The following is a 23,907-nucleotide window of genomic DNA, read 5'->3' as shown; positions in this document are numbered from 1 at the left end:
TCACCCCTCAAAATTCTAAAATAAATTGATTAATTGAAGTGCTTGCGAGTTGTTGATTGGCTGAGGCCATCACCGGATGAAAGATGAGTTGATGTTTTGGATGTTGGACATTTTTTCTATCCCCATTGGACGACTGTGAGGACTTCAACCAACCTCGGTCAGTTCCACATTGGAAGATTCCACTTTGGCAGGAGGGTAAATCTGCAAGGAGAATACTTTTTTCTATTTTAAATGTTGTTTATATCTTAGTGTTTTAAGAATTTATTTTTTCTAATGAAACAGTTAATTTGTTGATCTAAAGACACCTGGTTTGGTTAGCCTCATTCGGCAGTTAATAGATGGTCAGTTTGGCTCTGGTTTTCTTTAATTTGGAAAGTTTAAAGTGATATGTTAGGCGATCTGTAGAGGGACGGAAGTATGTTTCTCCCACTGCAATCAGAATCATATATTTTGATTGGGGGCTTTGTCTTGAGCTTGAGGTTGTAACAGCAGGAATAGGTCCAACCAGAGATTATTACTGGGTCACTATTGGATACGTGGGCTGTGGTCACTATTGGATACGTGGGCTGTGGTCACCATTGGATACGTGGACTGAGGTCACTATTGGATACGTGGATTGTGGTCACTATTGGATACATGGCTGTGGTCACCATTGGATACATGGACTGAGGTCACTACTGGATACGCGGGCCGCGGTCACTCCCTCAGGTTCCTCAGTACAGCTGCTGTTTGTACCTCACCTGCTCCATTATAGAGAACCTTAAGGCTGAATATTGGGAGAGTCTCAGGACTCAGCATTAACACAGGGCAGTAGCTTGAGGTCCCCGCTTTCCCGAAATGGCTGCACCAGAATTTATAACCACCTGCATTTATACAGACTTAGGTTGGGAAAGATCATTTTCAGATTCCATTTGAAATGAGTGTGTGATCAGAGACGAGCTGAAGAGTTGTTTAACATGAAGAACTTTGTACTCTGTATCAGGATCACACAGTGAATGCTAAACACCCGAAGAGAAAATATTTACAAAGCTACGGGAACGGGACAAGGGAGTGGGACTAGCTGAGTTGCTCATGCAGCGAGCCAGCACAGACACGGTGGGCTGAACTGCCTCCTTCTGTGCTGTAACCATTCAATGACTTTAACAACAAAATGAATTTGAACAGTTATTATTCGAAAGCACCTTCTGTAACTCCGTACCGAGACCGACAATAAGACAGCGGAAAGCCAAACGTAGAGAGAACCCATCGCCAACTCTTCAGTATTTCGTCCTTCTCACTCTGCTTCTTGTCTCATGAAACTGAAATACAGAAGTTGCTCAAAGCGTTCCTTCACCTCCTGCGAAACCTGCCCACAATCAGTTTATAAATCTTCCTGAATTTACTAGCTAACTGGAAGTCTCTTCATGTTGATTTGAAAAAGAGAGCAAAGTGTTGCTGACTAACAGACTAGGGATATTTATATAACTGTTGGAAAAAAGAGGGACAAACCACAGCATCAAGTGAGAAGGACAGATGCTGCATCAGCTTCCAGTATTGTCAGAATGTCCATCAACCTCTATGGGGGATAAATTGATTAGCGGGGAGGAGGAGGAGTGTTGGGATGGCGTTCGACAAATAACCCACATCCGTAGATTGTGCTGCACAAATACACATTCTTGTGTTCCAGAAAGCTGGGTCCTGAAGGATAGAACTGGAGCCCAAACCTTACGCAATTGTAAGCTTTTATTTACCAAGATACGTTTTACAAGCATGCACCTCCTGATCCCCATTACCACAGTTTCAGTCTGCTCCTATGTAAAGACAAGTGAATCCCCAGTTAATGCCCATCACCTGAACACAATTCAATATTCAATTACTATACCAGTAACCCACACCATTTAAAGATAGTCAGTACCTCTTAAAGAGGAGGTGGATTGGTCTTCTGGATGTGGTGTGAGGAAGTGGAATGAAACCTATCACAAATGTCTGAGCCTGGGAGAGTGCGGACATAAAGTTTCCCTGATGCTGCACTGGAGGCCTTGGTGTCGGAAATGGAGAGGAGGAGGGACATCCTCTATCCCTGAGAGGAAGTGGGTGGTCTGGAGGTGGAGGAGGGACATCCTCTATCCCTGAGAGGAAGTGGGTGGTCTGGAGGTGGAGGAGGGACATCCTCTATCCCTGAGAGGAAGTGGGTGGTCTGGAGGTGGAGGAGGGACATCCTCTATCCCTGAGAGGAAGTGGGTGGTCTGGAGGTGGAGGAAGGACATCCTCTATCCCTGAGAGGAAGTGGGTGGGCTGGAGGTGGAGGTGGAGGAGGGACATTCTCCATCCCTGAGGAGAAATGGGTGGTCTGGAGGTGGAGGAGGGATATCCTCAGGAGAAGGAATGGGGCATCCTCTATCCCTGAGGAGAAGGGAAACTTCATAGCACATGCTGAGGAAGCAAGGGGAGGAGATTACAGAGGAGCTAAACACAAGGAATGTGGAGCCATGTACCTGGATACAGTGTCGATGAAGTTCAATTATCTGACAAGAGTTGTTGAGTTAAGATCAAACTTCAAATGACAGCTGCACTTCTAGCCACATCAGTGGCTGAATTAACATCATCCCTATCCCCCACTTACCCACAATTTCTATTACTCAGTACTGAACACTTCAATGAACAGGCTTGACATCACACTCTCACACTCAGCATTGTAGAAAAGGTTACACCCATAACTCACACCACACACAGACGCATACACAGATATACAAACAGATACACACACATACATACACAGACACACACAGAGATACACACCCACACAGACGCACAAACAGATACACACACACACACAGATATACAAACAGATACACACACACAGATACACACATACACAGATACACACACACACCACACACACAGATATACAAACAGATACACACAAACACGCACAGATACACACACCACACACAGATATACAAACAGATACACACACACCACACACACACCACACACACACATATACAAACACACCACACAGACAGATACACACACACACAACACAGATACACACACACAAACACACACAGACACACAATCTACACACAGACACACAATCTACACACACAGATACACACACACAGACACACACAGATATACAAACAGATACACACACACAGACACACACACAACACAGATACACACACACCACACACACAGATATACAAACAGAGAAACACACACACCACACATACAGATATACAAACAGATACACACACATACATACACAGACACACACAGAGATACACACCCACACAGACGCACAAACAGATACACACACACACACACACAGATATACAAACAGATACACACACACAGATACACACATACACAGATACACACACACACCACACACACAGATATACAAACAGATACACACACACACACACACACACAAACACGCACAGATACACACACCACACACAGATATACAAACAGATACACACACACCACACACACAGATATACAAACAGATACACACACATATACAAACACACCACACAGACAGATACACACAACACAGATACACACACACACACACAAACACACACAGACACACAATCTACACACAGATATACAAACAGATACACACACACAGACACACACACCACACACACAGATATACAGACACAGATACACACAGATACACACACACACAGACACACAATCTACACACACAGATATACAAACAGATACACACACACAGACACACACACAACACAGATACACACACACCACACATACAGATATACAAACAGACACAGATACACACAGATACACACACACACAGACACACAATCTACACACACAGATATACAAACAGATACACACACACAGACACACACACAACACAGATACACACACACCACACACACAGATATACAAACAGAGACACACACACACCACACATACAGATACACACACACAGATACACACACAGATACACACACACAGATACACACACACACACACACACACACACACAGCCACATCACTGAGACATATTGCTGAACACTCATTAACGAACTTTCTCTTCCTTGTGGGAGAAGGTGCGGGATAACAGGAGGCAGCACCAGGAAACTGGAACAGACAATTCTTGCAATACTGGGAATGGGAAGGGGCATCACTAAAGCTGTGGTGATTGGTGAAGCTGGAGAGATCAATGATCAGGGTTTCTGTAAACCTAATCTTCCTTCTCGGTCCTCACTTCTTCCCCATCCCACTCAGACTGAATGAAACATTGCAGCTGGTGTCAGCGCACTCTCACTCCTCTCACCAAATCACAACCTTAACCCTTTCGCCTTTTCATTTCAGCTCCCACAAAGAAGAATCTGTTCAGCCAGTGGAGGAAGAAGAGATGGATGATGATGAAGTACTGTTGCTTGATTTCACTCTCGCAGCTCAGAGACTGACTCTCTGTGGACTTCAGACGCTAGTATAGATGAGGGAACACGGGCACAAGGAGCTGTGGAGTTGGGGGAGCGGTGGGAGGATCCCATATGTGCCAGCTCGCCGGAGGGAAGGTTGCAGACAGTTCTGCTGCACACAACTCAGGTGAGGAGTTTGGATGAGCCAGGCTACAGATGAAGGCTGATGGGCGTGCTCAACAAAGTACTCGGTAAACTGGAAATCCTGCCCAAAAGCCTGGGCACAATATCAAGGAGCGTGGAGGAGTCAGTCCCCAACCTTGGCACAGGGCTTTGCACAGATCTTGGAGCTCATTCATTCCAGGCGGAACCCAACCTGTTGGAGCGTCTGATTACCAATCTGAGCTTCCAACACAGCACAGACTGCTGCCTTGGAGTCTCAGTCTGCTGCCATTATATACCTCTGGGTGCCACTGTTGAAATGGGATTCCAGATCAGTGCAGCAGTTCAGCAACAGTTCTCCAGCAGATGGTGAGGGTTCCTGAGGCACTGGGAGACCGGCAGTGGCTCCATAGAAGAGGAGCCTGCTGTTCCCTGTCATGATGACAGCATTCCTGCATCCAACCCAAACACTCTGCCAGTGCCCTTGCTGCCCAGAATGCTGCAGCCCAGGCCGAATGGTGCAATCTCCAGCCCAGCCCTCGAGGCCCAGAGTGCCATCCGCAGTGTCCGTCTGAATTGAAGCTCAGCAGACTTCCTCCGCCCAAGCTCCCAGCCACTAAGAGCACCTCGTAGAAGCAACAACGATAACTGGCATTTATATAACACCTTTAATGTAGCGAATTGTCCCAAAGGAACTTCACAAGAGCACATGAAAGTTACATGATGGAGCTACCAGGATTGTGTACAGTGTTCACAATCATTGCAGCTCCATCATGTAACTTTGATCGACTGACAGTAAAAGCACAGATTCACTCTGAGATCAGTTATTGAAAGCTGACTGACCTCCAGCAGAATCTCCCGTCACAGCCGAGGAGCTAGAAACAGCAGCCAGTTCCCTGAGCAAAGCAGCTGGAATAATTGGGGTTTCAAACCTGTCCTACTCACAGTCACCTCTGCCCCATGAGCTCTCCCACTGTTTACACCATAAATAAAGCCTGGCCATTTAGACAGACTGATATTGAGAATGTTCACATTCAGATTCCATTCAGAGTAACGGGGTCATCTGGACTTTGTGTGATAGTGTAAAACGGCCAATCAGCAGCCTGTTTTATATCTCTCCCCATTTTTATTTCCATTCCAGCCAATGTCAGGGATTTAAATCGGGCTGTTGATTCGCTATCACCCATGTTACACTGTCCCACTAAGTCTAAATGATCATCACAGTGTGATGCAGAACCTTGCTGAATAGCTGATTAACAGGAAGAATTTTGTACTCAGTACCCAGGATCACACAGTGAATGATGACCAAAGCAAGTCCAGTTTAAATTGCTGGATGAGATTCAGTGCAGGGCGAGTGGAACAGGTTTATATTGCGGTTTGAACATTCAGTTTCTCAGCCTCCTGCGATGGATCAGTCCTGCTCCTTTCTGGGGACAAAACAAGATTAAATAAAATGAGCCATATTAACAGTAAAATAAGAGCATTTTCAGAACCGCCATATACAACCTGCAGCTGTTTACATAGGATTCCCCATGTATTTAAAAACAGATTAGATTATCAGTGTTAAACACTGACACAATGGGTCTGATTGTTGTTCCTGTTTTCAGCAAGAACAACAACTTGCATTTATAAAGGGCGGCGTTTGCTGACAACGCAACCATCAGGTGGCGCAGTACTAGCACATGCGAAAATGCAGCCTGTTCCACTGTAACATCAGTGTCTGCGACGTTCAGGCAGCTGCCAGGATTAATGATGGTTTATCTGTTTATCACAGATAAACAACTTCAACCCAAAGATCCACTCAAATATTGTCATGCTGCCACCGCCATCCCACCCCCAACAGTCTCCCCTCCCTCCTGCGCATGCGCCAGTTATTTAGTAGCTAGTCATCTTAATTCACCTAAAGTGAATTACTTTAGGAGCAGTGACTGTCATTTCATAAGCAAACATGACAGCAGACAATGGACATGTTTTGGTTGATACTCGGAGAACGTTGCACTGTTTAAACTTTCTCAGAAGGACAGCACCTCTGACAGTGCTGCACACCCTCCGTAATTCAGTGAGGTTTCAGTGCCATCCCGCTGTCCGCTCACTCACTTCCCGCTTCACCCCCCATCCTGCTCTCCGGCCGCTCACTCCCCGCTCCCCCCCCCCCATCCCACTCTCCGGCTGCACACTCCCCACTTCCCCGCCCCCCCCCCCATCCTGCTCTCCGGCTGCTCACTCCCTGCTTCCCCCCCACACCGGATCAAGCTCTCCGGCCGCTCAATCCCTGCTTCGCCCCCACACCCGATCAAGCTCTCCGGCTGCTCACTCCCCGCTTCCCCCAAATCCTACTCTCCGGCCCCTCACTCCCCGCTTCCCCCCCATCCCACTCTCCAGCCGCTCACTTCCCGTTTCTACCCCCATCCCACTCTCCGGCCGCTCACTCCCCCTTCCCCCCCCCATTCCACTCTCCGGCCGCTGACTCCCCGCTTTCCCGCCCATCTCACTCTCTGGCCGCTCACTCCCCCTTTCCCCCCCCCCCCATCTCACTCTCTGGCCGCTCACTCCCCGTATCCCCCCCGCCATCTTACTCTCCGGCCGCTCACTCCCCGCTTCCCCCCCCATCCCACTCTCCGGCCGCTCACTCCCCACTTTCCCCCCCCCCATCCCACTCTCCGGCCGCTCACTCCCCGCTTCCACCCCCATCCCACTTTCCAGCCGCTCACTCCCCACTTCCCCCCCATCCCACTCTCCGTCTGCTCACTCCCCGCTTCCCCCGGTTCCTACTCTCCGGTTGCTCACTTCCCGCTTACCCCACCATCCCTCCAGACACTAGCTCCAGGCCGCGCCGCTTCCATCCTCTCGGCCACTCACTCCAATATCGTTCCATCACCCCTCCAGGCCCACCTGGCTTCTCTGGGCAGTGCGGTGAGGAACGATCGAATGTGGGATCGAGTAGCCGAGAGGAAGGAAGCAGCGGGCCTTGGAGCTAGCATCTGGAGGGATGGGGGGGGTGGGGAAAGTGGGGGGGTGAGTGGCCAGAGAGCGGGATGGTGAGGGGAAAGCGGGGAGTGAGCGGCGGAGAGCGGGATGGGCCGGGGAAAGCGGGGAGTGAGCGGCCGGAGAGTGGGATGGTGGGCGGAAGAGGGGAATGAGCAGCTGGAGAGCAGGATGGTGGGCGGAAGAGGGGAGTGAGCAGCTGGAGAGCAGGATGGTGGGCGGAAGAGGGGAGTGAGCAGCTGGAGAGCAGGATGGTGGGCGGAAGAGGGGAGTGAGCAGCTGGAGAGCAGGATGGTGGGCGGAAGAGGGGAGTGAGCAGCTGGAGAGCAGGATGGTGGGCGGAAGAGGGGAGTGAGCAGCTGGAGAGCAGGATGGTGGGCGGAAGAGGGGAGTGAGCAGCTGGAGAGCAGGATGGTGGGCGGAAGAGGGGAGTGAGCAGCTGGAGAGCAGGGTGGCTGGAAGCGAGGAGTGGGGAGTGAGTGGGCGAGGGGGGAGAATGTTTTCCTTCGCATGCACCAGTTAGTCCTGGCAAGACGTAGGCTGAGTATGTGCAGCATCTCAGCGCAGGCGACCGTTTGCACATGTTCACAGCTTGGAGCGCTCTGATTATGTCAGCAGACCGCTGCGATGTCAGGAGTCACTTTGTTTATATAGCAAGAACAAAAACTTGCATTTATATAGCACTTTTAACATGTGCTTCACAGGAACACAATCAGGCAAAATGGAACACCGAGTCACATGAGGAGATATGAGGACAGGTGACCAAAAACTGAGTCAAAGGGAACTGCGAATCATTTTCAACACTGTGATAACCATCATTCTCATCATCTGAACAGCAGCCAATCCCCAGAGTGTTTTATTCTTTTTCCGGGTCTTGAGGTGAGTGGTTGGTGTTTTCCAGAAAGCCTTGGGGAAAGACTGAGGTTGGAAAGTGAACAGGAATCTGACTGTCAATAACCCAGCACTGCAATCAAATTCAACTCAATCAGTTTTGAACCATAATATGCCCTGAGGGCTTAACCTTGCAGATTAAAATAGACAATAGTGAATACAGGTGGTCTGGGAGATTTAATCAGGTCCCCGATAGCTCAGCAAGTTCCTGCTGTGAGGAGCTGAATCATACAGACCAGGAAGGGGCCAGTTTCCATCCCATGTCTGGGCTGAGTTAGCCAATCCCAGCTGGGCTGCAGTCGGGGCTCTCCAATTGGTCCAAGAGCTACTGGGATAGGGAAAGGAAACATTGCCCAGAGTTCCTGATCCTGCTGGGATCCAGCGACCTCTGCTGGACATGCACTGTGTGGTTGTTCATCGACCAGAATGGCTCAAGTGTTTGAATCACCACCAAAGCTCACCCATGAATCAAGCTTCAGGCATTTAAAGACAAGAGTCTCCCAGCAATATTACATACCTGGATTTATCCCTCAACAAAATAATCCACATCACTATAAGGGCGAGGAGTTTCACTCCAAGTGGAATGCACAATATCGCAATGGGGAAAGTCTCTGCAGCTGAACAGAAAGAGAAAGAAATCAAATTAGAGACAAGCAAAGGTGAGAGACCAACAATGCAGAGACAATTAATCAAAGTCTGTGGATAATTGTGAATCTCGATTGCAGGACAGAAATATCGTGATGGACCTCAATTAAGCGAAGAGTATGGACTGTGAATGAAAATGGCAATTGGAGTGTATGAATAATATAGTTCCTTACACTGACAGGGATTAATCCTGTAGAAATTCAATTCTGGGTACTGCCTGTGCGGAGTTTGCAAGTTCTCCCTGTGACCGTGTGGGCTTCCTCCGGGTGCTCCGGTTTCCTCCCACAGCCAAAGACTTGAGGGTTGATAGGTAAATTGGCCATTGTAAAATTGCCTCCAGTGTAGGTAGATGTTAGGAGAATTGAGGGAAGGTAGGGATGTGAGAGGGAATATGGGGTTAATGTAGGATAAGTATAAATGGGTGGTTGATGGTCGGTGCTGACTCGGTGGGCCGAAGGGCCTGTTTCGGTGCTGTATCTTTCTATGACTCTAATAAAAAAACTTACAGTGACAGGGATTAATACAGTAGTATTTACAGTGACAAGTTAATACTGTTGTATTTACAATGAAAAGGTTTAATACTGTCACCCTTCGAGCATAAAAAGATAGCATGCAGGTACAGCAAGCAGTTAGGAAGGCAAATGGCATGTTGGCCTTTATTGCAAGGGGATTGGAGTACAGGAATAAAGAAGTCTTGCTATAATTGTACAGGGATTTGGTGAGACCACATCTGGAACACTGTGTGCATTTTTGGTCTCCACATTTAAAAAAGGATATACTTGCATTGGAGAGGTTGCAGCGAAGGTTCACTAAATTGGTCCCTGGGATGAGGGGGTTGTCCTATGATGAAAGGCTGTGTAAATTGGGACTACATTCTCTGGAATTTCGAAAAATGTGAGGCATCTCATTGAAATGTACATGATTCTGAAAGTTCTGGATCGGGTAGACACTGAGAGATTGTTTCCGCCATGCGGGGAATCTAAAACAAGATGTTATAACCGAGGCAGGAGGAGTGCACTGTTAATTCAGTCCCACTTCTCCACAGGTCACAACATGTATTTAAATTTTCCCACTTACTGAAACAGCCAATCTATTTTACTCCAGAATAAAGCACACCAACCAGATATTTTTTAATAAACAACAAAATTATCCATTTATTATAAACTAAGTCTTAACCAATAATGAAGTAAACATATGCACGAATTGAAATATTAAAACCCTTTATTTTTATCCTCGCCCTCACACACTCACATAAACAACCGGTTAACCGGGAGAAAAAATGATTTTTGTTTACAACTGTTACAGTTGGAAGGAATAAAAAACTGAGACTGAAGAGAAGGTATGGAAGTCCTCTGTGTTGGCGAGGTGTCCCAAAGGCGAATAGGTGGCTGCCACTGGGAATCGTCCTAGAACAGTTCTTTCCAACAATGTTGATGAACAGTCTAGGTAGGTTTTCAAGAGATGCAGCTACGGAAGGCATTGCATAAGTCTTACATCAGATGTGCAGTAACAAAGGTTTCAATTCTTGCACATTCTATGCAAAGTTCTTTCAAAGATGCAAGGTTTCTGAAAATATTCAGGATTTCTTCAAATACAGGGAGGCAACAATACAACTTGATGCAGGAATTCTTTAAAGAGAGAGCTGTTTTCTTCTGGCAGGTCAGGAAGCAAATTTCTTTCTGTTCTTGGCCAAACAACCACTGGCCTTTCTTAAGAGTTCAAAATGAAACAAAAGCTTTTCCAGAGGCAGGCTGTATGACAACCTGAAATCTTGGTTTGTCATTTCCTTGTAAACATCCTTTTCAGAGTCACAGCACAAACACCCTGCTGGGTTATTTGCAAACCGATGTTTTTCAGTAAAATTTGTTTAATGGTCAACCTTCTGTTGACCTTCCCATAAAAAAACATCCAAAGTTCAGCTTCTTGAAGATTCCAGCATCCATGGAATCCTTTTCAGTTTTTAAAATATAGATTCTCAAGTTATAACAAAAAATGGAAACCCTCGTAACAACAGGGGCACAGTCTCAGGATAAGGACTGTGTTACGATCAGGTGAGAAAGAGGTCTAGGATTCCCTTTCGGCCTTCACCTGGTATTACTGTAACAGGGTTTTATTTCAAATACACTGTGTTTTTAGCTCTCCCTTGGTGAACTCTTGTTCACAGCTTTCCAATTATAAGGCAATGAAACCAGCACAAACAGATTTTCTTAGGTTTAAAGAAGAAAAGTGAAATTTTATTAAACTTAAACTCTAATTCAGTTAATGCCTATGGATGCACGACGCGCTCATGCTAGCATGCATACGTGGTATACACATGCAGATAGGGACAGAAAAGAGCAGAAGAAATAAAGCGTAAAAGCTTACAGCAATATCTGAAGAGTTTTTGTTACAGGTCTTCGAACTCACTGCAGAGTCCTTGCTTGTAAGCAGATCTTGCTTTTCATTGGGGCCCAGTATTCTTCTTAAACCTTGTTCACTGTAGGAGACTTTTCTCTCTTGGGGTTCATGTGTCTTCAATGGATTCAGAAGCTGGTGAGAAAGCGATGGGAGCAGGCAGACAGACAGACAGGAGGTCTTCTTCAGTCTGGGAGTAAACAGTTTTCTGCAGATTCTCAGTTCAAAACTGTACAAATCAGAAATAAATCGAGATGCCAACCAAGCAGGTTAGTCATGTGACTAACTGGTCTGACCACATCTGTTTGTGGATTGTATTGGAGCAGGGGATAGCTCCTTTGTTCCAAAAATATCTTTCCAGCCAGGGGCCTGGTAACCCATTGTCACAGGCCTTCTCTTCTTCCCAACAACAATTTGAAATTTAATGTCCGTGTGGTGAAATTAATGTGCCTCATTCTTGGCAGGTGGGGGGCCCAGTATGACAACTGAGATGAGAAATTACTTCACTCAAGGGGTTGTGAATCTTTGGAATTCTCTACCCCAGAGGGTTGCGGATGCTCCATCACTGAATATATTTAAGGCTGAGACTGAGGCTGGGCGGGAAAGTGGAATTGAAGCCCAAGATCAGCCATGATCATATTGAATGGCGGAGCAGGCTTGACGGGTCACATGGTCTATTCCTGCTGCTATTTCTTTTGTTCTTGTGAGCCTGCTCCGCCTTTCGATAAGATTATTCCTGATCTGGTTGTGATCCTAACTCCACTTTCCTGTCTGCCCCCCCCCATAACCCTTGACTCCCTTGTCTATCAAAAATCCATCTAACTCAGCTTTGAATAAACTCATTGACCCTGCCTCCACTGCTTTCTGGGGAACAGAATTCCACAGACTAATGACCGTTCGAGAAAAAGAAATTCTCCTCATCGCCATCTTAAAAGGGAGAGCTCTTATTCTTAAACTGTGTCCCCTAGTTCTCGTCTCCCCCACAAGAGAAAACACCCTCCCAGTATACACTCTATCACGTCCCCTCAGGAACCTATATGTTTCAGTAAGATCACCTCTCATTGTTCTAACCTCCAACAAGTCTCGGCCCAACCTGTTCAACCTTTCTTCATAAGATAAGCTCTCCATCCCCAGAATTAGTCGAGTGATCCGTCTCTGAACTGCTTCTAACACAATTATATCCTTTTCAAATAAGGAGACCAAAACTGCACACAGTTCTCCAGATGTGGTCTCACAAGGCCCTGTCCAGCTGCAGTAAAACTTACCCACTTTGACACACAATTTCCCTTGCAATAAACATCAATGTTCCATTTACCTTCCTAATCACTTGCTGTACCTGCATATTAACCTTTTGTGACTCATGTACCAGGACACCCAGATCCCTCTGTACCACCGGGTTCTGCAATCTCTCTCCATTTAAATAGTATACCGCTTTTCTAAGCTTCCTGTCAAAGTGGACAAGTTCACATTTTCCCACATTATACTCCATCTGCTAAATTTTTACCCACTCACTTAATCTATTTATATCCTTTTGTAAACTCTTTATGTCCTCTTGACAGCTTACTTCCTATCTTGGTGTCCTGGGCAAATTTAGCAACCATACATTTGGTCTCTTTTTATTTATATTTTATTTAGCGATACAGCACTGAAACAGGCCCTTTGGCCCACTGAGTCTGTCCCGACTAACCCTACAGTAATCCCATATTCCCTACCACCTGCCTACACTAGGAGCAATTTACAATGGCCAATTTACCTATCACCTGTGGGAGGAAACCGGAGCACCCGGCGAAAACCCACGCGGTCACAGGGAGAACTTGCAAACTCCACACAGGCAGTACCCAGAATCGAACCCGGGTCCCTGGAGCTGTGAAGTTGCGGTGCTAACCACTGTGCCGCCCCAATTCATTGACATAAATTTAAAATAGTTGAGGCACCCGCACTGAACCCTGTGGCACTCCACTTGTTACATCTTGTCAACCTGAAAAAGACCCATTTATCCCTACTCTCTGCTTCATGTTAACTAACTAGTCTTTTATTCATGCTAATATGTTACTTCCTACACCATGTGCTCTTATCTTGTGTAGTAACCTTTTATGTGACACCTTATCAAATACCTTTTGGAAGTCCAAGTACACCACAACTACAGATTCCCCTTTATCCACCTTGCTTGTGAATTCCTCAAAGAACTTTAATAAATTAGTTAAACATGATTTCCCTTTTACAAAACCATGTTGAGTCTGTCAGATCCCATTATGATTTTCGAAGTATCCTTCTATAAACTCCTTAATAATGGATTCTAGCAATTTCCCTATGATATATGTTAGACGAACTGGCCTATAGTTTCCTGCTTCCTGTCTCCCTCCTTTCTTGAATGAAGATTTTACATTTGCTATTTTGCAATCCGCTCAGACCCTTCCAGAATCTATGAATTTTGGAAGATTATAAACAAAGCCTCTACTCTGTCTGCAGCCACTTCTTTTAAGACCCTAGGATGCAGACCATCTGATCCTGGGGAGTTGTCAACCTTTGGGCCTAATAGTTTTCCCAGCAGCTTTTCCCTGGTGATGGTGATTGTTTTAAATTTCTCCCTCCCTTTCACCTCCTGATTTTCAAGTATCTTTGGCAGGTTTTCTCAGTCTTCTGCAGTGAAAACAGATACAAAATACCTGTTCAACACCTCCGCTATTTCCTTGTTTACCATGATCAATTACCCAGACTCACACTCTAGAGAACCAATTCTAGCTTTAGTTACTCTTTTCTTATTTAAATACATGTAGAAACCCTTACAATCTGTTTTTATATCACCAGCTAGTTCTCTCTCAGACTGTCCAAGCTTCTGACACAGCACTAACCTTTGCAGATTTATACAGTGTTTCTTTCATTTGATACTATCCTCAACTTGCTTATTTAACCACGGATGATGCATGTTTCTCAAAGAATCATTCTTTCCACTCAAATAAATCTTTGCTGAGAGTTATTAAATATCTCCCTAAAAGTCTGCCACTGCATCTCTACTGTCCTACCTTTTAACCTAGTTTCCCAGTTCACTTTAGATAACTCTGCCTTCATAGGAACATAGGAGCAGGAGTAGGCCATTCAGCCCATCCAGCCTGCCCTGCCATTCAAGATGATCATGGCTGATCATCCACTTCAATGCATTTTTCCCACATTATCCCCATATCCCCTTATGTCATTGGTATTTAGAAATCTGTCAATCTCTGCTTTAAACACACTCAATGACTGAGCTTCCACAGCCCTCTGGGGTAGAGAATTCCAACGATTCACAACCCTCTGAGTAAAGAAATCTCTCCTCATTTCTGTCCTAAGTGGCTTCCCGCTTATTTTGAAATTGTGTCCCCTGGTTCGAGACTCCTCACCCAGGGGAAACATCATGGCTGCATCTACTCTGTCTATCCCTTTAAGTATTTTGTAGGTTTCAATTAGTTTTTTTCACACTTTTTGGGATTTTCTTCTCCCTGCTGCTTTCACATGCGTTCAAATCCTCTGAAGAAGGAATTTTCCTCCACACAAGATCAGGGGGCAGGTTGTTCAACCTTGCCCGTCTAAGAGCCAAGTCCAAAGTACGGAAAGTCCTCATCAGAGAACTCCTCTTTGCTGACGATGCTGCTTTAACATCTCACACTGAAGAATGCCTGCAGAGTCTCATCGACAGGTTTGCGTCTGCCTGCAATGAATTTGGCCTAACCATCAGCCTCAAGAAAACGAACATCATGGGGCAGGATGTCAGAAATGCTCCATCCATCAATATTGGCGACCACGCTCTGGAAGTGGTTCAAGAGTTCACCTACCTAGGCTCAACTATCACCAGTAACCTGTCTCTAGATGCAGAAATCAACAAGCGCATGGGTAAGGCTTCCACTGCTATGTCCAGACTGGCCAAGAGAGTGTGGGAAAATGGCGCACTGACACGGAACACAAAAGTCCGAGTGTATCAGGCCTGTGTCCTCAGTACCTTGCTCTACGGCAGCGAGGCCTGGACAACGTATGCCAGACAAGAGCGACGTCTCAATTCATTCCATCTTCGCTGCCTTCGGAGAATACTTGGCATCAGGTGGCAGGACTATATCTCCAACACAGAAGTCCTTGAAGCGGCCAACACCCCCAGCTTATACACACTACTGAGTCAGCGGCGCTTGAGATGGCTTGGCCATGTGAGCCGCATGGAAGATGGCAGGATCCCCAAAGACACATTGTACAGCGAGCTCGCCACTGGTATCAGACCCACCGGCCGTCCATGTCTCCGTTATAAAGACGTCTGCAAACGCGACATGAAATCGTGTGACATTGATCACAAGTCGTGGGAGTCAGTTGCCAGCATTCGCCAGAGCTGGCGGGCAGCCATAAAGACAGGGCTAAATTGTGGCGAGTCGAAGAGACTTAGTAGTTGGCAGGAAAAAAGACAGAGGCGCAAGGGGAGAGCCAACTGTGCAACAGCCCCAACAAACAAATTTCTCTGCAGCACCTGTGGAAGAGCCTGTCACTCCAGAATTGGCCTTTATAGCCACTCCAGGCGCTGCTTCACAAACCACTGACCACCTCCAGGCGCGTATCCATTGTCTCTCGAGATAAGGAGGCCCAAAAGAAAAAGAAAAAGAAAGAAATCCATGCCAGTAGATTACCTCCTATCCCATGTGCTTTAATTTTGCTAAACAACCTCCTGTGGGGGACTTTATCAAAAGCCTTCTGAAAATCCAGGTATACCACTCTGCTTTATCAATTCTGTTAGTAACATCCTCAAAAAACTTCAACAGGTTCATCAAACATGATTTCCCATTCATAAATCCATGTTGACTATGCCCAATCAGATCATTATTATCCAAGTGTCCATTTATCACATCCTTTAGAATAGATTCTAGCATTTTCCCAATGACCGATGTAAGGCTAACAGGTCTGTAATTCCCTGTTTTCTCTCCCTCCCTTCTTAAATAGTGGGATGACATTTGCAACCTTCCAATCTGCAGGAATTGCTCCAGAATCTATAGAATTTTGGAAGATGATCACCAATGCATCCACTATCTCCATAGCTACCTTTTTAAACACTCTGGGATGTAGAATATCAGGTCCCGGGGACTTATCAACCTTCAGCCCCATTAATTTCTCCAATACAATCTTCTTACTAATACTAATTTCCTTCAATTCCTCATTCCCCCTAACCCCTTGGATCTCTAATTCTGGGAAATTTCTTATATCTTCCTCAGGGAAGACAGACACAAAATAATTATTTAGCTTCTCTGCCATTTCTCTATTCCCATTATAAATTGTCCTTACTCTGCCTGTAATGGACCCACATTTGTCTTTTTCCTTTTTACGTACCTGTAGAAGCTTTTACAGTCTGATTTTATATTTTTTGCTGGCATACTCTTGTATTTACCTTTATTTAGGTTTAAACACTCGTCTTAGGCCCACACATCTCCCCTTCAAACTGAATGTGAAATTCTCTCATGTTATAATCACTGTCACCTAGAGGCTCCTTTACCATGAGGTTAATGACCAATCCTGTCTCATTGCACATTACCAGGTCTAGAATAGCATGCTCCCTAGTTGGTTCCAGAACGTACTGCTCTGTGAAATTGTCCGAAATACACTCTGTGAACTCATTTTTCAAGCAACATTTGCCAATCTGATTCGTCCAATCTATATAGATTAAAATCACCCATGTGATTGCAGTACCTTTCTTACAGGCCCCATTTATTTCTTCCTGTATACTCTGTCATACAGTGTAGCAACTGTTCATTACGAATGCTGTGTGCATTCAGATACAGCGCCTTTAACTCTCTCTTTATACCATTTCTGCCATCTCTGGTCTTCTCTGCTGGTACACTCTTAAGCTTGCCGCACTCTGGTTATCACTACTTAATTCGCCACTCTGCTCGATTACCTTATCGTTTTCATTTGATTTACCACATCTCCTCTCACATGATCTCTTCCCCCCACTCTTTGGCCTACTTGTCTCGAGAGACAATGGGTAAGCGCCTGGAGGTGGTCAGTGGTTTGTGGAGCAGCGCCTGGAGTGGCTGTAAAGGCCAATTCTAGAGTGACAGACTCTTCCACAGGCGCTGCAGATAAAATTGGTTGTCAGGGCTGTTACACAGTTGGCTCTCCCCTTGCGCTTCTGTTCTTTTTCCGGCCAACTGCTCAGTATCTTCGACTCGCCACGCTTTACCCCGCCTTTATGGCTGCCCGCCAGCTCTGGCGATCACTGGCAACTGACTCCCACGACTTGTGAATAATGTCACAGGACGTCATGTCGCGTTTGCAGACGTCTTTAAAGCGGAGACATGGACAGCTGGTGGGTCTGATACCAGTGACGAGCTCGCTGTACAATGTGTCCTTTGGGATCCTGCCATCTTCCATGCGGCTCACATGGCCAAGCCATCTCAAGTACCGCTGACTCAGTAGTGTGTACAAGCTGGGGATGTTGGCCGCCTCGAACACTTCTGTGTTGGAGATACGGTCCTGCCACCTGATGCCAAGGATTCTCCGGAGGCAGTGAAGATGGAATGAATTGAGACGTCGCTCTTGGCTGACATACTTTGTCCAGGCCTCGCTGCTGTAGAGCAAGGTACTGAGGATACAGGCTTGATACACTCGGACTTTTGTGTTCCGTGTCAGTGCGCCATTTTCCCACACTCTCTTGGCCAGTCTGGACATAGCAGTGGAAGCCTTTCCCATGCGCTTGTTGATTTCTGCATCCAGAGACAGGTTACTGGTGATAGTTGAGCCCAGCTAGGTGAACTCTTGAACCACTTCCAGAGCATGGTCACTGATATTGATGGATGGAGCATTTCTGACGTCCTGTCCCATGATGTTCGTTTTCTTGAGGCTGATGGTTAGGCCAAATTCATTGCAGGCAGCCGCAAACCTGTCAATGAAACTCTGCAGGCACTCTTCCGTGTGAGATGTTAAAGCAGCATCGTCAGCAAAGAGGAGTTCCCTGATGAGGACTTTCTGTACTTTGGTCTTCGCTCTTAGACGGGCAAGGTTGAACAACCTGCCATCTGATCTTGCGTGGAGGAAAATTCCTTCTTCTGAAGACTTGAACACATGAGAGAGCAGCAGGGAGAAGAAGATCTCAAACAGTGTGGGTGCGAGAACACAGCCCTGTTTCACGCCACTCAGGATAGGAAAGGGGTCTGATGAGGCGCCGCTATGCTGAATTGTGCCTTTCATATTGTCATGGAATGAGGTGATGATATTTAGTAGCTTTGGTGGACATCCGATCTTTTCTAGTAGTCTGAAGAGACCACGTCTGCTGATGAGGTCAAAGGCTTTGGTGAGATCAATGACAGCAACGTAGAGGGGCATCTGTTGTTCACGGCATTTCTCCTGTATCTGACGAAGGGAGAACAGCATGTCAGTGGTGGATCTCTCTGCTCGAAAACCACACTGTGCCTCAGGGTAGACACGCTCAGCCAGCTTCTGGAGCCTGTTTAAAGCAACTCGAGCGAAGACTTTACCCACTATGCTGAGCAGGGAGATTTCACAGTAGTTGTTGCATTCACCGCGGTCACCTTTGTTCTTACAGAGGTTGATGATATTGGCATCGCGCATGTCATGTGGTACTGCTCCCTCATCCCAGCACAGGCAAAGCAGTTTGTACAGTGCTGAAAGTATAGCAGTCTTGGCACTCTTGATTATTTCAGGGGTAATGCCGTCCTTCCCAGGGGCTTTTCCGTTGGCTAAAGGATCAATGGCATCACTGAGTTCCGATTTTGATGGCTGTACATCCAGCTCATCCATGACTGGCAGAGACTGGGCTGCATTGAGGATGGTCTCAGTGACAACATTTTCCCTGGAGTACAGCTCTCGGTAGTGCTCAACCCAGCGGTCGATTTGCTTGCCTTGGTCAGTGATTGTGTCCCCTGATTTAGATTTGAGGGGGGGCGATCTTCTTGATGGTTGGCCCAAAAGCTCTCTTAATGCCATCAAACATTCCTCTGATGTTTCCGGTGTCAGAGGCCAGCTGAATATGACTGCATAGGTGTTGCCAGTAGTCATTTGTGCAGCGCCTGACTGTTCTTTGTGCAGTGCTTCTGGCTGCTTTAAGTGCTACGGATGTTAACTCGCTGGGGGCTTTCTTGTCGTTCAGCAGTGCAATGCACTTAGCGGCTATGACAGGTTCCAGCTCTTCAAAGTGAGATTGAAACCAGTCTGCATTCTGCTTCACACGTTTGCCATAGGTGGTCATTGCTGAGTCATAGATGGTGTCTCTGATGTGGGCCCACTTGGTCTCTGCATCCCCTGAGGGAGTGTTTTGAAGGGCTTTTTCAAGTGAATTTAGAAACTTATGTAACAGCTGTGGATAAGAAATTCTGCTCGTGTTGATGCGCGGGCGGCCCTACTGCTTGGAGTGATGCAGCTTTTTTGGTTTGAGTCTAACTTTGCTGCACACCAGGGAGTGGTCGGTGTCGCAGTCCGCACTGTGGAAGCTGCGTGTGATTTGAACGCTGTTTAGAGAGGCTCGCCTTGTGACGATGAGGTCCAGCTGGTGCCAACGACGTGATCTTGGGTGCCTCCAAGAAACCTGGTGACAGGGTTTAGTGTGAAAGAACAAGTTGGTGATGCAGAGGTTATGATAGGTACACAACTCAAGCAGTCTCTGTCCATTCTCATTCATCCTTCCTTTTAGTGTAAAAGCCCTCTCTACTGCCCTAGTTATATGACTCAACAGAACACTGGTCCCAACATGGTTCAGATGAAGACCGTGCCAACGGTACAGCTCCCACATTCCCCAGTACAGGTGCCAGTGCCCCATAAATCAAAACCCAGTTCTCCCTCATCACTCTTTGAGCGATGCATTTAACTATCTAATCTTATTTACCCTCCGCCAATATGCTCGTGGCTCAGGTAATACCCCAGAGGTTATTTCCTTTGTGGTCCTGCTTTTTAATTTAGCTTCTAGCTGCTCATACTCGCTTTGCAGAACCTTTTTCCTGGTTCTATAAATACGTTGTTGGTACCCATGGGGATGATGACAACTGGATCCTCCCCCTCCCACTGCAAGTTCCTCTCCAGCCCTGAGCCGATGTCCCGATCCCTGGCACCGGACAGATAGAGAGAAACTATTTCCTCTGGTGGGAGAGTCCAGAACAAGGGGCCATAACCTTCAAATTAGAGCTGGGCTGTTTGGGGTGATGTCAGGAAGGACTTCTTCACACAAAGGATAATGGAAATCTGAAACTCTCCCTGGAAAAGCTATTGATGCTGGGAATGTATTGAAAATTTCAACACTGAGATTGATAGATTTTGTTAGACAAGGGTAGGAAGGGTTCCAGAAACAAGTTCATTAAATGGAGTTAAGATGCAGGTCAGCCAGGAAGTCAGTGAATGACAGAACTTTGTTTTTGAAGTGTAGTCACTGTTTTAATGCAGGATACACAGCAGATAATTTGCACACAGCAAGATCCCATAAACAGCAATGAGATAATTATCAGACTATGGTTTGATGATGTTGGTTCAGAGATAAGTATTGACCAGGACATTAGGTCAACTCCCATACTCTTCCAGATAAGGCCTTACTTTAATATCTCTTCTCATACACAGTACCTTAAACAGTGTCACATTCCATCAGTATTGCATTGGAGTGTCTTGAACCCACAACCGACTGACTCAGAGGTGAGAGTGATAACCACTGAGCCACAGCTGATGAGTGTTTTATATTACACTGCTCACCCTCACTGTACAACCTCGATACACTGGAGAATGTGGGAATGGTTTCTTACCATGTACAACCTGCAGCTGTGTCTCAGTCTGGATCAGATGTTGATAATTGTCCAATGATGTGTATTCCACCAGACACAGGTAAGTGTGATTGTTATTCACACTCAGCTGGTTTATCCTGGTTGAGGCGTTTCCCTCCTTTGGATTCCCGATGAGCTCGTACCGATTTCCACCATTTGCAGTTGTCCAAGATCCATTTGATTGGGCTCTAAATGTGACTATGTGTTGGTAGGGCTCCTTCCTCATCCATGTAACAGTGGACAGGGTGCGGTAACTCCTGGGTGTGAACATACAGGGCAATGTAACTGAAGCTCCCTCGGTCCCAGTCACCACTGAGACATTTCCACTAGCAGCTGAGGAAAGGACAGACATTAGAATGGATCAGTGTCTTCACAGATCACAGAATTGTTACACTGCAGAAGGAGACCATTCAGCCCAACATGTCTGCACCGGCTCACCGAAAGAGCAATTCACTTCCTGCTATTCCCCCCGCCTTCTCCCCAAAACCCTGCACATTCTTCCTTTATTTCAATCTAATTCCCTTTTAAATGTTTCAATTGAACCTCCCTCCACCACACAGTGAGGCAGCAAAATCCAGGTCTTGATGAGAACTTTAATTTATTTCAGTTCTGAGCTCTCCCTGTGGTCCAGTAGGTAGAGGCATTGCCCAGTGTAGTACTCAGCCAGTGGAGATCCCAGGGATTGTGGGCTCAGGAGGCCGGGTAGCAGAACAGATTGAAAGATGGTGACAAAACAGGAAACAGAGGGTAAGAGGTCAGGGACGTTTCTCAGACTAGCAGAAAGTGGGAAGTGGTTTGACTTGTACTGAATGGTTTTGTTAATACAACCCAATGCCCTGTTTGTTTTGTCAATGGCTTCACTGCATTGGTTGTGAATTTTGAGTGATGTGTGTACATTAACAGTCTCGATCCTTTTCTCTCTCAGCCACTTTCTGTATTATTCCCTGTAAATGTTCAGTGAATTCCGTGTTGATCCTACCTACCCGCATCACACTGCATTTGTCTCGGTTAAATATCATTTCCCATTGGTCCCAGAAATGCCCAGAAGATTCAATCGACGTGCGGGGCAACATCGGAGGAAGGTTAAAGTGCAGCTAATGGCACCTCAGCCAGTGCAGCACTCCCTCGGTACTGCCCTGAAGTGTGAGCTGAGCAGCAATGACCCAATTGACATCGTCTCCCTGTGATCCACCCGCCAATTCTCCACTGAGAATATATGAAGTGGTGGAACAGGTCCAATCAGCTTTGAGCTGGACACTGCAGGCCTACAGCACTGAGACTGAGATGGACATGCTGCACTTACCCAATGTCCAAACTGAAATAGCTCATTATCCTAAAATATTATTACTGATCTCACCCAGATGGCCTTCCTTACAGCACAAGCCTGGTCAATGAGTGGCAATGGACTATTTGACTGTGGAGAGCATCACATGCTGGCCCATTGTCTTATTCAATGTCCAATAAGACACCTTCCAGCAGGAGTGTCTGGAGAGTGATCAGGAGCAGGAATCCCGGGCAATATTCCCCTTTCAAATCCCGGGATTGCTGAGAGTTTATTTACCCATGTGGTTCAGGACCAGACCAGGTGGAGTCTTTAGCCATTGAGCTATCGGGGCAGCTGCAGCCCCTGAACATTGTTCCTCACCTTCCACTCTCAGACTCGTTAGTTTCAGTACATTAATATTTCCAATATTGAGCTCCACACGACACTGATAAGGACCGCTGTCCGCCCGGATCAGCCGCTCCATCATTATTGAGACATCTTTGTTACTGAAGTTCCCCACGAATCTGAATCGATTCCCGCCGTCCTGCTGTATCACATTCTCACACAGCTCACTCTGTGAATGGCCCGGACCAGAATATGTACACTTAAAAATAACATTGTAACGGCCTTTGTACCATATCACAGAGCCGGTGACCGTCTGATCAGGGTGTGGGTGAGTGAAAGTACACGGCAAGACAGCGGACCCTCCTTCCTCAACACTCACATCATCCGCAGTGCTCATTGTCCAACCATTAGCAGAAACCTCTGTGGAGAGAGAGAGAGAGCGAGAATATTAAAACAGCACAGGGACAGAGAATACTGTTTCAAAATCAAACTGTGAGATAATATACTGATTGTGATCTAGTGACAGCAGATATAACATCATATGGTCAGATTGGGATGGTTTATACACAGACATCAGACACGAGTGAGTTACAGGCTAGAATATAACAGAGGGGTTTGGGTAGTTTATACATAGAATAATGGATAAATAACAGTGAGTTACAGGCTGGAATATAACAGAGGGGTTTGGGTAATTTATAGAATAATGGATAAATAACGGTGAGTTACAGGCTGGAATATAACAGAGGGATTTGGGTAATTTATAGAATAATGGATAAATAACGGTGAGTTACAGGCCGGAATATAACAGAGGGATTTGGGTAATTTATAGAATAATGGATAAATAACGGTGAGTTACAGGCTGGAATATAACAGAGGGATTTGGGTAATTTATAGAATAATGGATAAATAACGGTGAGTTACAGGCTGGAATATAACAGAGGGATTTGGGTAATTTATAGAATAATGGATAAATAACAGTGAGTTACAGGCCGGAATATAACAGAGGGATTTGGGTAATTTATAGAATAATGGATAAATAACGGTGAGTTACAGGCTGGAATATAACAGAGGG

General features: G+C 46.1%; 1 protein-coding gene across 1 annotated transcript; it reads right to left on the bottom strand.

Annotated features, from left to right (window-relative positions):
• Positions 1-831: 831 nt before the first annotated feature.
• LOC137367033 (sialic acid-binding Ig-like lectin 15) lies at positions 832-23,232 on the bottom strand. Its single transcript, XM_068028528.1, has 4 exons — positions 22,872-23,232; positions 21,209-21,559; positions 8,944-9,043; positions 832-5,977 (listed from the first exon to the last, which is right to left on the bottom strand). The coding sequence occupies exons 1-4, from the start codon at positions 23,230-23,232 to the stop codon at positions 5,962-5,964; spliced, it is 828 nt and encodes a 275-aa protein (XP_067884629.1). The 3' UTR covers positions 832-5,961.
• Between the last annotated feature and the right edge of the window lie 675 nt (positions 23,233-23,907).

The sequence above is a fragment of the Heterodontus francisci genome, unplaced genomic scaffold, assembly GCF_036365525.1.
Source record: "Heterodontus francisci isolate sHetFra1 unplaced genomic scaffold, sHetFra1.hap1 HAP1_SCAFFOLD_736, whole genome shotgun sequence".
NCBI lineage: Eukaryota > Metazoa > Chordata > Chondrichthyes > Heterodontiformes > Heterodontidae > Heterodontus > Heterodontus francisci.
This window is presented reverse-complemented; position numbering and strand designations above follow the sequence as displayed.